The 14067-nt window shown below is 41.1% G+C and overlaps 1 protein-coding gene across 4 annotated transcripts in view; it reads left to right on the plus strand.

The window, feature by feature from the left end:
• The window catches only part of npnta (nephronectin a), a 58607-nt gene that overhangs the window by 34713 nt on the left and 9827 nt on the right, over positions 1–14067 (plus strand). For all 4 annotated transcript variants that reach the window (XM_005726850.1, XM_005726852.1, XM_005726851.1 and 1 more), the window contains 5 exons: positions 1906–2025; positions 3313–3432; positions 6340–6474; positions 7634–7756; positions 9034–9435. In XM_005726850.1, the coding sequence (XP_005726907.1) occupies positions 1906–2025; positions 3313–3432; positions 6340–6474; positions 7634–7756; positions 9034–9435 (900 nt within the window). The remainder of the gene's footprint in view (positions 1–1905; positions 2026–3312; positions 3433–6339; positions 6475–7633; positions 7757–9033; positions 9436–14067) is intronic.

The following is a 14067-nucleotide window of genomic DNA, read 5'->3' on the forward strand; positions in this document are numbered from 1 at the left end:
TGCCCCCCTTACTGCTTCCACAGGAGTTAAGAGAACAAGAAGCAGCCTGGTCTTTGCCACAAATGTACTAATTATCTGATGACTGGAAAGCAGGATCACTTTGATAAAAGCAGAAGTTTTGGCAATTTGTTGATCTGGAGCATTCAGGTATGTGTTAGCAGTATGCTTTGGAAGATGCCACATTTGCTTTGACACACACACTTCAGACCGCACAAAGGTCATAAAACACTCCAAGAGCCACGACTCAGACTCTACTGAGACCTGTTAAATGCTAACAGTACATAATAGTACGATCTAAAAGGCTGAACAAGTATGGCTTTTTCAAAGCATCTTGAACAACATCCTTGTGGAGTGGAGATGTTTGACTGTAATGCACACCAAACATATTGGCAGAAAAACCTCATACCAACTGTCGACCACAATGGTCATGATTTGGACTCGTTTTTACAGCCAAAGGACCTGAGCACCTTGCAGTCCACCATGAACTCATCTGTATAACAAAGTACTCTTGTCTCAAATATGAGGCCATCTTTCTGACAGCTAAAGCTTTTCTCAAATTGGGTTATGCAACAGGACAGTTTTCCCAAGCATAGCAGCAAATCTGCAACAGAATGACCGAAGAAGAAAAGCATCAAGGTGTTGCAATGACCCAGTCAAAGCCCAGACGAATGAGCCTGTCAAACCTCAATGAAGTGAAGCACCAAGAGTGGGTCATTCCTCCACTGTGACAAGAGGGTCTGATAAAGCCATAAAGAAAACAATTACTTTAAGTTATTGCAGCTAAAGGTGATCCTACAAGCTACTGAACCATGAGGTGTACTTAATTTTCACTGGACTGCAGCGAGTTTGGGGAAAACTTTCTTTTCCAGCTGACTGTAGGTGTTACTATATTAATCATATCCAACTAAGTTGTTCTGAAGTTGCAGTGTGTGCAATGACCTGAAACAGACTAATGAAAACAAATTGTCACCTTTAATTTTTTATGCAATGATATGTCAAAATATGCCTTTTAAAGGTAATGTCGTGGCTGTCTCTTTGTTTTCCATCCATTTTAATGAATATAAAGATCTAAATATATTCACTTACCTGAGCCACTGTAAACTTTGCACGTACTTTGCACACTTTGTCTTAATCATAACAGGAGGTACACAGGTGTAACCAGTGTTTTAATGGTTTTGGCAATGCTCTGTTACATTTTGGAGTGTCAGTAAGTCATCCCAGTGAGGCAGCATGCACCAGAGCCCTGGGATTTAAAATACATGGAAGAAAGGAAGACATCATTAATGTCATTAGTTACAGCTCTGTTTGACTCGTCAAAATGTCTGCTCCGAGAAAAGCATAATGACTTGAATTTGCATAAGCATTTGACAGGTGTTGAGCTGAGAGCATATTCTTTTCTCCCAGGGGTGCTCCTTACTCCGAGCCCAGACAGCATCGTTTTCTAATAAGATTTTCATGGGCTACTGTGGGTGAGATTTCTCTACTTTAACGTCCACATAAAAACACCAGAATTAAACGTATGCATCAAAGAAAACCAGATGGAGAACTGGCAAACCTCACAAAGTGGTGGAAAGTCATAGGGTTTAATCATATCCTTCATCGCATGCAGGTGATGCAAAGGTTTAATGCTGTTACTGGCTTAACCATCAAAAGGGCGATTTCTGGGCCTGTCAGAACACAGAAACGCTTCACTTCCATGAAGATACCCCCACCCCATTTAAAAAACAACCACGTTAACACGCAGTCACCTCAGAGGGAGCCTGCATACCTGCACGTAAATGGACAAGCGATGTCTGACATGACTCACCTCTTCCACCTTTGCCCCGTGACTAATTTCACCTCTTTATAGGACCTCTGTCTCTCTGTACCCCGGGTGATTTAAGTTGTCTTTCTCTCTGTCTGCAGACCTGAATGAGTGCGGGCTAAAGCCAAGGCCCTGCAAACACAGGTGCATGAACACGTATGGGAGCTACAAGTGTTACTGCCTGAATGGCTACATGCTGATGCCTGACGGGACCTGTGGAAGTAAGCCTGTTTCTCTTGCACACACACACACTTTGATTGTTAACACTCTTTGTGTTACAGCCTGAGAGGTGGAAGTTTCCTTTCCCTGTCTGTGTTCTCCTCATGGAGGATTCCTCTTTTCACTGAATGTATCCATCTGTTTCTACAGGACACGGTGTTGATATCATTAAGAAATGTATTTCCCACTCGTACCCCTGACAGCAGCCTCACAATCCTTTGATAGACTGTTTTGATTAAAACACCGTGTTGATCTGCTTCATTATAGTAGCTCTGCAGACTAAAGAACCCCTGTGAAGAACCCTTTGAGGGCTGAAATGAAAAATATGAAAGAAACACAATCTACAGACCCTTGAGTGAATGTGCACATTTTCTTTTAGGGTTTTTTTTTATTGTTTGCCCCGAGGTAGTCCACAGAATGTGAGCTGATGCCTAAACATGTCTCCCTGTAAATTCTGTTTCCCACCTGATAACTATTTTCCCTGCACGTTTCCACTTGAGGACTGTATGACTCCCGATACCTCTTTTTAATTAGTTCTTTTGTACGAGGGGAAAATTCACTCCCCACCTTTTAAAGTCTAAATCGCGTAACACTTGAGGCAATCTGAAATTATCCTAGGTGTTGTTGTCTAATGATAGCATGATGCCGTTAAACACCTTGCTGCTCCTCCTTTCTCCCCTTTGATCAATAGATCACTGTAGCATTTAATCAGCCCGGCCTGCCTCAGTCATCAGACTCTACTCCAGGGTGCCGGCAGCAGCTGAAGTAGCAGTGGCAGCAAAAGCCTCACTTTTAATTTCCTTTTTAGAGCCCACTGTTATCAAGACAGGCCAAAGAAAATCTGTTTCATTACGTTATTATTTTTGGAAGTTCTTGATCTGCCCGGCACGTCTCAACAACACTCACGCCTCACGCTGTTGCTTTGATATCGAGGGGGGGAGATGGATTATCAATCTTTGGGTGTAACAAAGGATAAAAGTGGGCAGGGGGAAGATTGCTGGAGCTAAGGTGTGAGCACATGGCAACTGCACAGCAGAGAAGTCTAATAATGGCAGAGTGAGTGCTGTGCCGCTGGCAGCACCCCAGGGTCAAGCTGGCTAATATCAGAAAAGGCAGGCGAGTGGCCTGGCTGTTATAAATTGGCTGGAGGAAAAAGAAGTGCGCGCGTGTGTGTGTTGGTGTGAGGAAAAAAAAGTGTAGGTGAGAATGGCATAAACTCTTCTCCCTTTGTACTCCCCAGTGGCACCAGTGTGTGTTAATGTGTGCCGTGTTTCTCTTTTACCCATCAGACGCTCGCACTTGTGGTATGGCCAACTGCCAGTATGGCTGCGAGGTGCTGAAAGGAGAGGTCCGATGTCAGTGTCCGTCGCCGGGGCTACAGCTGGCTCCGGATGGGAGAACCTGTGTGGGTACGTCCCGGTCTTAAAATATCTCCACATGCCTGAAAGCTGAGCTACTCTTATCTGTGAGCGACTTGCAGCGTGTAAATCCTCATAAATATAACTTTTTTTTTGTTTGTGTGTGAGTATGTGTTTGTGTGTTTTTCTCAGCCTTTAAATTTGCTAATCAAAGGCAACTATTTTGGCAAAGGAAGAAAAGAACACAAATGCAGTTTAGCCACTCGAACGCAAATCCTCAAAGCAAACAACTCATCAAAGTTGAATTCATCCAAATTGCTTCACAGCACAAAACTTTGATTTCATCGTCGGTCCTTCTCGACCAAGTTGTTTGCTTCCTGTTGCTTTTACAGCAGGAATGCGATCGAGGGAATCCCACATATCTGCCTTTACTGCCAATTTTATGTGACACTGCTCCTCAGAGGGGTACCTTAACAGATGAGGTGGGCAGTTGAGGCAGTTAACCTGTGTCAGGTTTAAACACAGGGTGTTCACTAGAGGCTCTTCCCCTTTATGCTGCCTTACAGGGCCACTTAACTGCTGGGCAGCTAAAGGAGTGGTTTTCTAAAATAGCACAGACATGAATCATGAAGAATTATGAAGGGGACAGAACCCTTTGCCTACCACAGGTGTTACGACAGTAAACTCTGGACGTGGAGAGTTTTATGGAAGCTGTATAATCATCCTCGTGGACGTGATTCTATGTAGGAACCAGAGACTGAAGTGAAGCATCTGGCAGCTAATGAGGTTAATTAGTAGCATGACTGGATATAAAAAGAGAAGATGAGTCTGTCAGATGTAAAAATGGAGAAGGGTGTGAAAGTCTGAATTTGTAAGTGGTTCAATAAGTTAAGAAGACCCTTTCTTAATGTAAAATTACAAAATCTACTGATGTAAGAGAAAAGGTCAAAAATGAACGAAAGGTGCGTGAACTTCAGGCCCTCAGGCACCACTGCATTAAAAACAGACACTTTTATGCATGGACTCAGGAACAATTCTGAAAAGCATTGTCAGTAAACACAGTTTATCGCTGCAAAATGCAAGTGAAAACTGTAGCATGAAATAAACAACCCTCTGGGCCTGAGCTCATTCAGTGTGGACTGAGGTAAAGAGTAAAAAGTACCCTGTGGTCTGTGGATTCAAAATTTGAGTTTGGAAATGACGTGTCCTCCAGGCTAAGAAGGAAAGCAGTTATGACGGTATGGGGTGTTGGCATTAACGCATATGTCATAAATAACTGAAAAGGCACCATTAATACAGGACACTGTTTTGAAACAATATTATGCCGACATTTGAAGACATTTTTCAGCATGAGGAAAGTGATAAATAAAAATAAATAAATTTCTTATTTCAGCAAGAAAATGCTGAGAAACATTTTGCCAGCAGAAACCCACTGAAAACATTTGGCACATTACTGTATGAAACAAACCTAAACAAACAAAGGAGGCCTAAATATCAACATCATGAGAAACACCTCACACTAAAAAGTACAGCTATTGTTTTTAATGAGGAAGAGATGATGAAACGCTGTCGGTCAAATCTGTGTTTTTTAAGCACATAACATTCAAAATCAGCGCATATTCTTAAAAAGTCCATTTGATATGTTGTACTTGTACTATATTCAATAAAATATAGCACTGGGATGACTAGAAAATCTTGCATTCCCTTTGTAATACTTCACACAGTGTTGCAACTTTTGTGGAAATGGGATCGTAGCGCACTGCTGCTCATATCTGTAGCTTTGCTCTCATACATGTTTCAAAGTGCACGAACGCTGCGATCGGAGCGTCGTAGTGTGTCGGATGTTTTAGTTGAACTAATTCTCTGTAACCTTAACAGGAATGAGTACAAGCTTGTATGAATGAGTCATTATAAACCATATATATTCATCCCATCGGCCATTCTGGGTTTTTTAATCATTGGAAGCGACTGAAATGCATGAATTGGTACAAAATGTAAACATAATAGCTCCAGCAGGACTACTGTAGCTGTTTTAGGAAACTCCACACACTTCAGTGTTTGTTTACTAAAAGTGAATTAGGCCGGGAATCCTTGAAGAAGGATGTCTCACGATTCACTGGATGAAGGTATCGACTTGTTTTTGCTCAGTGACAGAATTTGACTGAAACACCATCTGATTAAAGTCGGCTTCTCACAGAAGCTGTCACTTTCAGCACATTTTAAAACATAAACATTGCTGATATAGAATCTGTGAATGTGAAAATGGGGTAAGCATGATTTGCTTTTTACTCTGTATAAAGGTGCAGTTACTTTACTTTGTGATTTCAAATATAATAATCCACGTCTGCCCTTGCTGTGACGGCAGTGATGCATCCACAACTGTTGGCCATTAAGCAGCTCCACTCAAGCAGTTTGGGATTAAGATCCTCGCTGATGAGACCCTCAGCAGTAGTTGTTAATGGGATGGGAAGAGCTCTGCCCACTAACCGCTCTCGCTTGTTTTCCCAGCTGGTCCAGGTGACTTTAGTGTTGTTAAGGTTATTTTAAACAACAGTTTCTGAGCACCTCAGCTGCATTATGCTGCAAATAAATTAAAGATTTTAAGGCGAAGCTTTCAGGCTCCCAGCATCTAAATATTAATGATCACATGCCTGTAAAGGTGATCAACAGAGACACTTGGAAAAAGTCTTTAAATAATGAAACAAGCTAGTGTGTGTTGTTTTCTGCTCGCTGAGCAGAATGTAAAAGGAGCTTTGTTCATAAATGAATACTAAGCAGGGATGAAGAACATGTGTTCCGGCATGAATAGTAATGTTTAGTTTAGATTCAATTATGCTTTCTAATCTCAAATTTTTTTTTAAATCACGTTGTTTTATTTTGAGTGCACTTCTTATTTAATGCATTATAGACATTTATCTGAGCATTTTCCTCAATTTCTTAATCTTCTTTCTTTTGCAGATGTGGATGAGTGTGCAGCAGGGATAGCAGTGTGTCCCAGGTTCAGGAAATGTATCAACACCTTTGGTAGCTACATCTGCAAATGCCACGAAGGCTTCGACCTGCAATACATCAACGGAAAATACCAGTGCATAGGTACTGTGGCAGCGCCTCTGTTGTGAGGCTTCGACTGGCAATACTCACACAAAAGTCAAAGATGTGCTGAGGTGGCTTGAATTTAAGCCGAGGTACTTTTAGTGATGCGAGTTTTGTTTTTGAACTGCTTATGAAGGAGCCCGATGAAAAGAAAAGAAACACGCATGCAGAGATGAGTAGCAGAAATCCATGTTTGATACTACAATGTGACAAACTTCTGCTTTGCTTTAGTATTTTAATTTAATGCTCTGATGCGGTTTTCAACCAATCTCTCATTTAACAGGCCCGTTGTGATTTTCTATTTGTAGGTTAATTGGTTGTAAAACAATTAGTTTAAAAAACACGATTCAGTGTAACAACTACATCAGTAGATACTTTGCAAAGGGAAAACAATGCAGTAACAAAAAACAGGAAAATTGCATTTTAAAATGTAACTTGTACAAGCAATTAACCATATCTCACATGGTTATGGAGGAGTCTTGCCTTTGCAACTCTGGATCGTATTTCCGTTGCATCTTTCAGCTTTAGCTGTCAGACAGATGGCCTCACATTTAACTTTAGAATATTTTGATACACAGAGAAGTTCATGGCCGACTCAATGACTGCAAGGTGCATGGATGCAGTAAGTTCATACTTTCTTTTTCACATGACTGTATTTTTCAACTAAAAGAAAAACAGAGATTAAAAAAACTTAGTAATATGGCAATTTAATAAACTTTTAACTTTCAAAAGGTGGATTTTTAATTGTTAGTATCATGCTCATGAATTCTAACCACCAAAAATGTGAAAAACAAATACAGATTAGCTTCTATTGCAATTCATATCCTATTTTATCTGCTTTTGAATAAAATTATCAAGTTGATTAGATTAAAGAACGGCCAAGAGCAACTTGGCAGGTGCTCTTTAAACGTATAAAAGACACATCTCTGTATCTTGGGGAGGACTTTTACAACAACCTTCGTGGTGATTTTTCCTCCGGTATTCATAAAAGGTCGACTATTATCCACTTAAACTCTTTCACTAACAGTACGACATAAATTTTGAAGCTTCCTTTAAGTGGATGTGAAGCAATTAGCGTTTGATATTCTGCTTTTACGTTTTAAGCTTTCTGCACTTGCACCCAGGAGCTGAATGTTGTTATGCTTCCATTATCTTTCAGATGTGGATGAGTGCTCTTTAGGTCAAAGCCACTGCAGCAGCTTTGCCACCTGCTACAACACGCCGGGCTCATACAAGTGCAAATGCAAAGACGGCTACAGGGGGATGGGCCACGACTGTAAACGTAAGTCCCGAGAGAAAACCCCGGAACTAATATTCAGTTTATCAACAAGGAACAGGGCTTCAGGTTTTTTTTTCTTTTTTCTTTGCCTGTGTCTTTAAAAATGTGCTGGGGGGGGGCAGGGAGAGAGGGAGAAATAGGCTTGCAAGCACAAAGCTTGGACTGAAATTCCTTTCTTTGTAATAGCTGCCAGTCATTACTTGACTCACCCTGCCCCTTTATCGCATGTTCCCAGATTGACTTGGTTTTTTGACATGCGGCTCGGGAATATAAGGACACAAAGAGGAGTCGTCATCATCTGTGATTTGTTGTGATCTGTTAGTTGGTCTCATTCTGCTTACTGACACAGAGTTCATTACAGTGTGCGTCGGCACTTTTTACAGCAGCTCAGTAGACAAAGAGTCATTTATTCTCCACAGTTATTTAACCAATGGACGGGCGCAACTCATGTGGCATTCCACAGAGCAAAGTTGGAACCTGCTGCATATACTTCACCCCACCGTCCTGCCCAAAGGGTGCGAGCCGCAAGTGCTCAGGGAGTCACGTTGCAATATCCTATTCATGTATCACATATCAAAGTCGCCTGCAACCTGAAAAGGCAATAACAGAGTTCAAACCTTTTGCCTTTGTCCACTCTCATTCTTCACTCATGAAATCCTTAGGAAACTGCCACTATCACCCCTGCCAAAAAGAAAAAAAAAAGAAAGCCAACCCCCCAATCTGTGTCTCTGCTCCTGGACAATGTGTGCAGCCACAAAGGAAAAGGCGGTGTAGCTTTGATGACATGAGCAAGGGTGATCTTCGGGGCACAGCAGCCTGACTTAGTGCAGAAATCATTCCATACACTTCAAGCAGCTCTAGACTTGTGCTGCGAAGCCTCTGGCTATGAGCATACAAAGAATTACTAATCAAGATGACCGCACGGACAGATAAAAAAGACATGATAAGAAAGCAAGATCGATTTTCAAAGAGCAGGAGTTCACTGAACGTGGGCTGTCTTAATGGTTCAGCTTGTGAAGTCCTGTAACTGTGAGTGAATGTGAACTTATGAGCTTCGTTTGCAGCTGTGAGCTTTTGCTTTCAGTGTGATTGGAGACACCCAATTTGTTTTAGAGTGCTAACATTTAGGTAATGGTTATCAGAAGTCTCAGTAGATGAAGTAAAGCCCTCTTCTTCAAAAAAGTGAGGCTAATAATTGCAGTTAGTCTGCAAATGTATGCCTCATTAACTCTTAAGTGCTCATATTTCAGTGCTCCATCTGCATTTTCTCATTATTTCAGCCATCCCTAAAGTGGTTATTGACCCCCCGAGACCAGGCAAAGTGCCTCCAAATCATCACAACCACATCCCAGACTTGGATCAGCAGAGGACCACCACCACTCGCCCACCAGTCACTCCAAAGATCATCTTCCCTAAATTGCCGCCAACCGCTACAACTACAACCAAGGCACCCCGCCCGAGGGTGACCCCATCGCAACACAAGCCGTTGGTCCCCACCCGAAAGCCCTTCATACCCACCCGAAAGCCCTTCATACCCACCCGAAAGCCACCGGTACCCACTCGCAAACCCTACATTCCAAGGCCAGCAGTTCCCACCAGACCACCCTTGCCACTGCCACCGGTCACACCAGTGGACAATACCATCCAGAAGGAGGTCACCAAGCAGAGAGGGGATGTTCACAGTAAGAGGCTTCTTGCTTTACTACGGTGTTGTTTTGTTTCAACAGGTGATTTAAAGCCATTGTGACAGCTTCCTCCCCTTTTCAGAAACATACTTACAACTCAAAGCTTTTGAGTCATAAGTATAGATATTGTTTTTTCTTAAGTAAATACACATGAAATATTAAAAAAGCACAACAGTTTGATGTGCTTCCTCCAGATGTTTACCGGAGGAAGCCGTAAGCACAAAATTTACATTTTTACCTCGTACAGTTGTTAGCAGGCAGCTGTTTGTTTACACATCTGGCACACAAAGAGCAACATCAGTATTAACTTTAAGTGTGTTTTTCTTTTTATCTGGCAAACAAGTTCAATGCTCCCAAAATGAAGAAGACATCTGCTTATTAAAATGTCCCCTTTTACACTTCACTATCCAAACATAGTCATAAAACGATTGATGTTGTGTTGTGTGAGGGACACTTTCATCAGGAAATCATGTGACATAAGACATATTTAGATCCAACTGTAGCGTCTTATAAGGTGTTTCTTTGTCTGTTGCGTCCACTAATCTGTTTTGATGTATATAAGAAAAAAAATCTGGCTCCTGAGCTGCTAAATGCTCTGCAATGTTCAGCAGCGAGCTGCTATTTTGAGTGATTGCTGCTTGTTGCAGGGCAGGTAGTGTACAATGAGTGTTTACAGCTTTTTCACTGAGAACAGCTGCTGTGTCTGGAAAACAAGGCTGACTAGAGGCAGTAAAAGTGAACCAGAACAGTAAAGCTGTGGGCTGCAGAACAAAAACAATGAGCTTAAACACTCCATACAGGTGATGCAGTCTTTCACATAGCAGCTATAGAACTACACGTTGTTCTTATAAATGTATTTTTTGGGGGGATGGAACAGCTTTAACTGCTCTGAACATGTAGGAAAGCCTTGTTTGTTACCTTGGGGTTGTGGCTCAGGACGATTCAACGTGTTCTCCTGCAATTGTAAGGTCAGTGGTTTGATGCCCGGGTTCCTCCTGTCTGTATATTAAAGCACCCTTGGTCAAGATAAGCATTAATCAGTATGTGAGTGCATGAATGTGAGACATGGGGCTCAGACACAGAATAAAGCTCTGTGTGAATATATTGTGTATGATTGGGTACTCTTGTAATGAAAAGTGCTGTGAGTGCTCAGTTCAGAACAGCGCTCTATAAGCACCTGTGCATTTACATTTACAGCTTCAGCTTTGTGATTATGAAATGAACCCTGTTTTCTTTTGGTTTCCTTATAGCTGAACTGTTCATTTACACCATGGGTCTTAATGACATCTGCATGAATTATCTTTTAATTTCTATCACATTTGCTACATCTGGTGTGTTTTTTTTTTTAAATTTCATTAGTTTTAGTTTTTGCAGTGTATTGTTTAAAAATATACTGTGCAATTTATTTATTTTTTTCAGGGGGGAAAATTACACTGATGATGTAGATGTCTCAAAAACTCAAAACTCTAAAACAAAAACTCACGTATCAAATGCGACAAAAACTCACGTATCAAATGCGATCCACTTGGCATTAAGGGGTTAAGTTGTTGCATTCGCACATCCAGATTTCATATATTACCATAAACAGCAGCTGGCAGCTGGTGTATAAAGTTCATCTTCCAGCTTTGTTAGCTCAGATATGTCAGCAAATTTGAATCTCAAAGTTTCCATTTGCAAAGTCTTCAAAATGGTTCAACTCAAAACTCAGAGGTCACTTTCAAGACCAGTTAAGATACACTGGAGCGGGAGTTTGTTACCCACTGTTTCCCCCCCTTCCCACATTTTGGACAATGTGCCATATTTTGACTAGTTCTGCGGGACATGCACTTTTACGCAGTCTGTATGAAGAAAACACTTCTTATTATAGTCAGAAGAAGAAGGTAAAGTTAAAAGTCCCCAAAAAAGTCACAAACTTTGTAGATTTTCTTGAATATGACAGAAGCTGCTGCAAAAAAGGCTGTTTTGTCTGTTTTTGTTAAAGGTATTTTGCCATTTCCCACAGGCGGAAGATATGTTGTGAGGTGACGCAGGGTGTGTGGGTCATAATTGGATAAAAATTGCTTAAAGTGTCATCCTATCTATAGATACATCCAAACAGAAGAGCTGCTGAAATAACAGTGAAATAAAAGAGAACACAGGAGTATATAAAGACTATTACACGAGTCTATAAGAACAAACTGAAGCTTCCTTTTATGATCACTGTATATTTGTCCTGTATTTGCTAAATGACAACCCGGTGACCTGCGCAGTTTAGTGTATTTTTAGTTTAAAATTGGATATGAACATTTCAGAAAACCTCTCAGTGTTGTTGACGTGTCCCACTTTGTCCCACACAAACACAGTGTTTGCTCCACATTCACTTTATTGGGATCTGGTCACCTTAATGTGTTTTCCAGCTAGCCTGTAGTGGCAGCCAGTTTTCAGTTTTAAAGAAATCCCCTGCCTCATCTTCAACAGTCAAACTACATGCCACTTGCTTTTTTTCTTGAGTAAACAGTTTATAATTTCTGGGAAAAGAAGATCGATAAAACGCACTACACACCAGAGGTAAAATATGTAAATTTGATTCTGGCATGAACGCTCCCTTTAAGTCTCCTATGTAGGGGAATTCACAGTGATTTCCATTTGAATAGAGCTACACCCACCTTCAAAATGCAGCTATTGTATGGAAATAATGTCCAATTTTTTTTGCAAGAAAATGAAGTATTATGAGCTCAGTGTCACAAAGCTGTACAGTGAGAGAAGGAATGTCTTTCTCTTCTCAAGGTAATTATCTTTTTGGCTTCAAGTGACAAACACAAACTTAGCCAGACCGTTTGTTATTCACATGTCACGCAGTGCTCTCGGCCAAGCATCAAACTCTGACACCAATTACCTTCAAAATGAATCACATTCTCAATCAAACCAAATAACAGAATGAATTATAAATAACGTTAGGTGGTAAGACTGCTTTTTTTTGGCTTTAACAAAGGAGCTAATCAGGCCAATCGTGTGCTGCACCTTTTCAGAACTGTGAATTGTTTCTTAATGAGAAAACTCGCCCACTGTTAAGTCTGAAATATGCAGTTCAGGGCTGAAATCACGATCCTCGTTTTTATGTAACAGATGAAATGGGCGGTTTTCTCTCTCGAGCTACATGATAGGGCTGGTTGGAATTTTGTATTTTGTTGACAGTGCTCAGTAAATCCAACGATAAGACAAAAAAAGCAGCAACGAGTTGATCCCACTAACAAATACTGTCTGTGAATCAAAGACCCGATAAAGCTTATTTCCAAGAAGTGTCTCTCTTTTGGCGTTTTGCTTGCTTGTAGCCACAGCAAATTACAGTGTTTACTGAAAACTCGGCATTAAGCTGTTCTCCCTCAAAAATATGTATGCCGAGAAACTAAGTACAGAATAAGAGGTGAGATACTGTGGTTCCTATTCACCTTGCCAGATGGCATCACATAATTAGAAAAAGGGAAGAGGAGAGAAGATTACCTTAACACCTGTCTGCCCTGCTTGAGGGAGACATCAATCTAATAGTCCGCACTACGGCAGAGCAGCTCTAGAAATCAGAGCTTGCCGAGGATGGCTTGAATCAGATGAGAGAGAGAGGGAAGGAGGGGAGGAGAGACATCACTGAGTGATTATTCAAATAATTAGACGGAAATAGGGATGAAAATGAAGAAGAGCCCCGTGGCGTGAAGAATACTTCAGCTGCTTCTCGAGTGCAGGTGTGCGTTTCAGTCGGAACTAATTCAAAGGTTTTCACAGATTCCTTTGGGTCTTGACCCGTGAAGTGAGCGGAACCCGTTTTTGAAAACCTCGTCTCTATAACCTTTTAATCATTAAGGAAAAATGTGAAAGCTGTGATCACCTCACAGTAAGATAAGGAGCAGAGGCTGAGATGAAGAGATACGCTTATCTGAATTGTGCATTTTTGTTATCGACGTGTGTTAGAAGCGGAATGTAAAAGAAAAAAAGTGTCTTTGGTTTTTACTACAACGACAGCTTGTCCTGCGTAGCATCTCTGCTGTTTGCTTGGCAAAACACCATGAAGTCGGCTTCCAGCCAAATAATGATGATAATGCTACACAAATGCCTATAAAACAACAAATTGTTATGACTCTGTCTGGATAAGGTTTAAAGACATAGTGCCAGAACTGCCAATTAGTAAGCTTTTGAAATGCTAATAGTCACATTTGTTTAACTACAGAGAGAGGCAGGCTAGCTGTGTCTCGCTGCTTCCCCTCTTCATGTTAATGTTGTTGCCTGCCACTCCTACCTCCATCGAAGTCAGCAAGAACTCCAATAAACATATTTTGCAGAATATAAACATGCCGTGAATTGTGTCAGGAATTCTTGTAAATTAGGCTTAAATAAGGCTCTTAATCTCTGAATGCAAGCTGCAGAGATGTGAGGCTTTCACTGAGCGACAGTGATGGATGGATGATGAAGTGCGATGTTTAACCTGCCGGTTAAAAGATGCAGCTACACGGTGTCTAGAAAGGAATAAGTACACTGCACTTGTCTCTAAACCTTAAACTCTTTCTTTCTTTACTTTTTGCTCGGCAATTGGGCAGAATGTAGAATATCAACTCTGCAGCTTTTACTACCAAATAACTGGCTTGAAACACACACACACAC

Source organism: Pundamilia nyererei, unplaced genomic scaffold, assembly GCF_000239375.1.
Source record: "Pundamilia nyererei isolate P.nyererei 1_Seehausen unplaced genomic scaffold, PunNye1.0 scaffold00022, whole genome shotgun sequence".
Classification (NCBI taxonomy): domain Eukaryota; kingdom Metazoa; phylum Chordata; class Actinopteri; order Cichliformes; family Cichlidae; genus Pundamilia; species Pundamilia nyererei.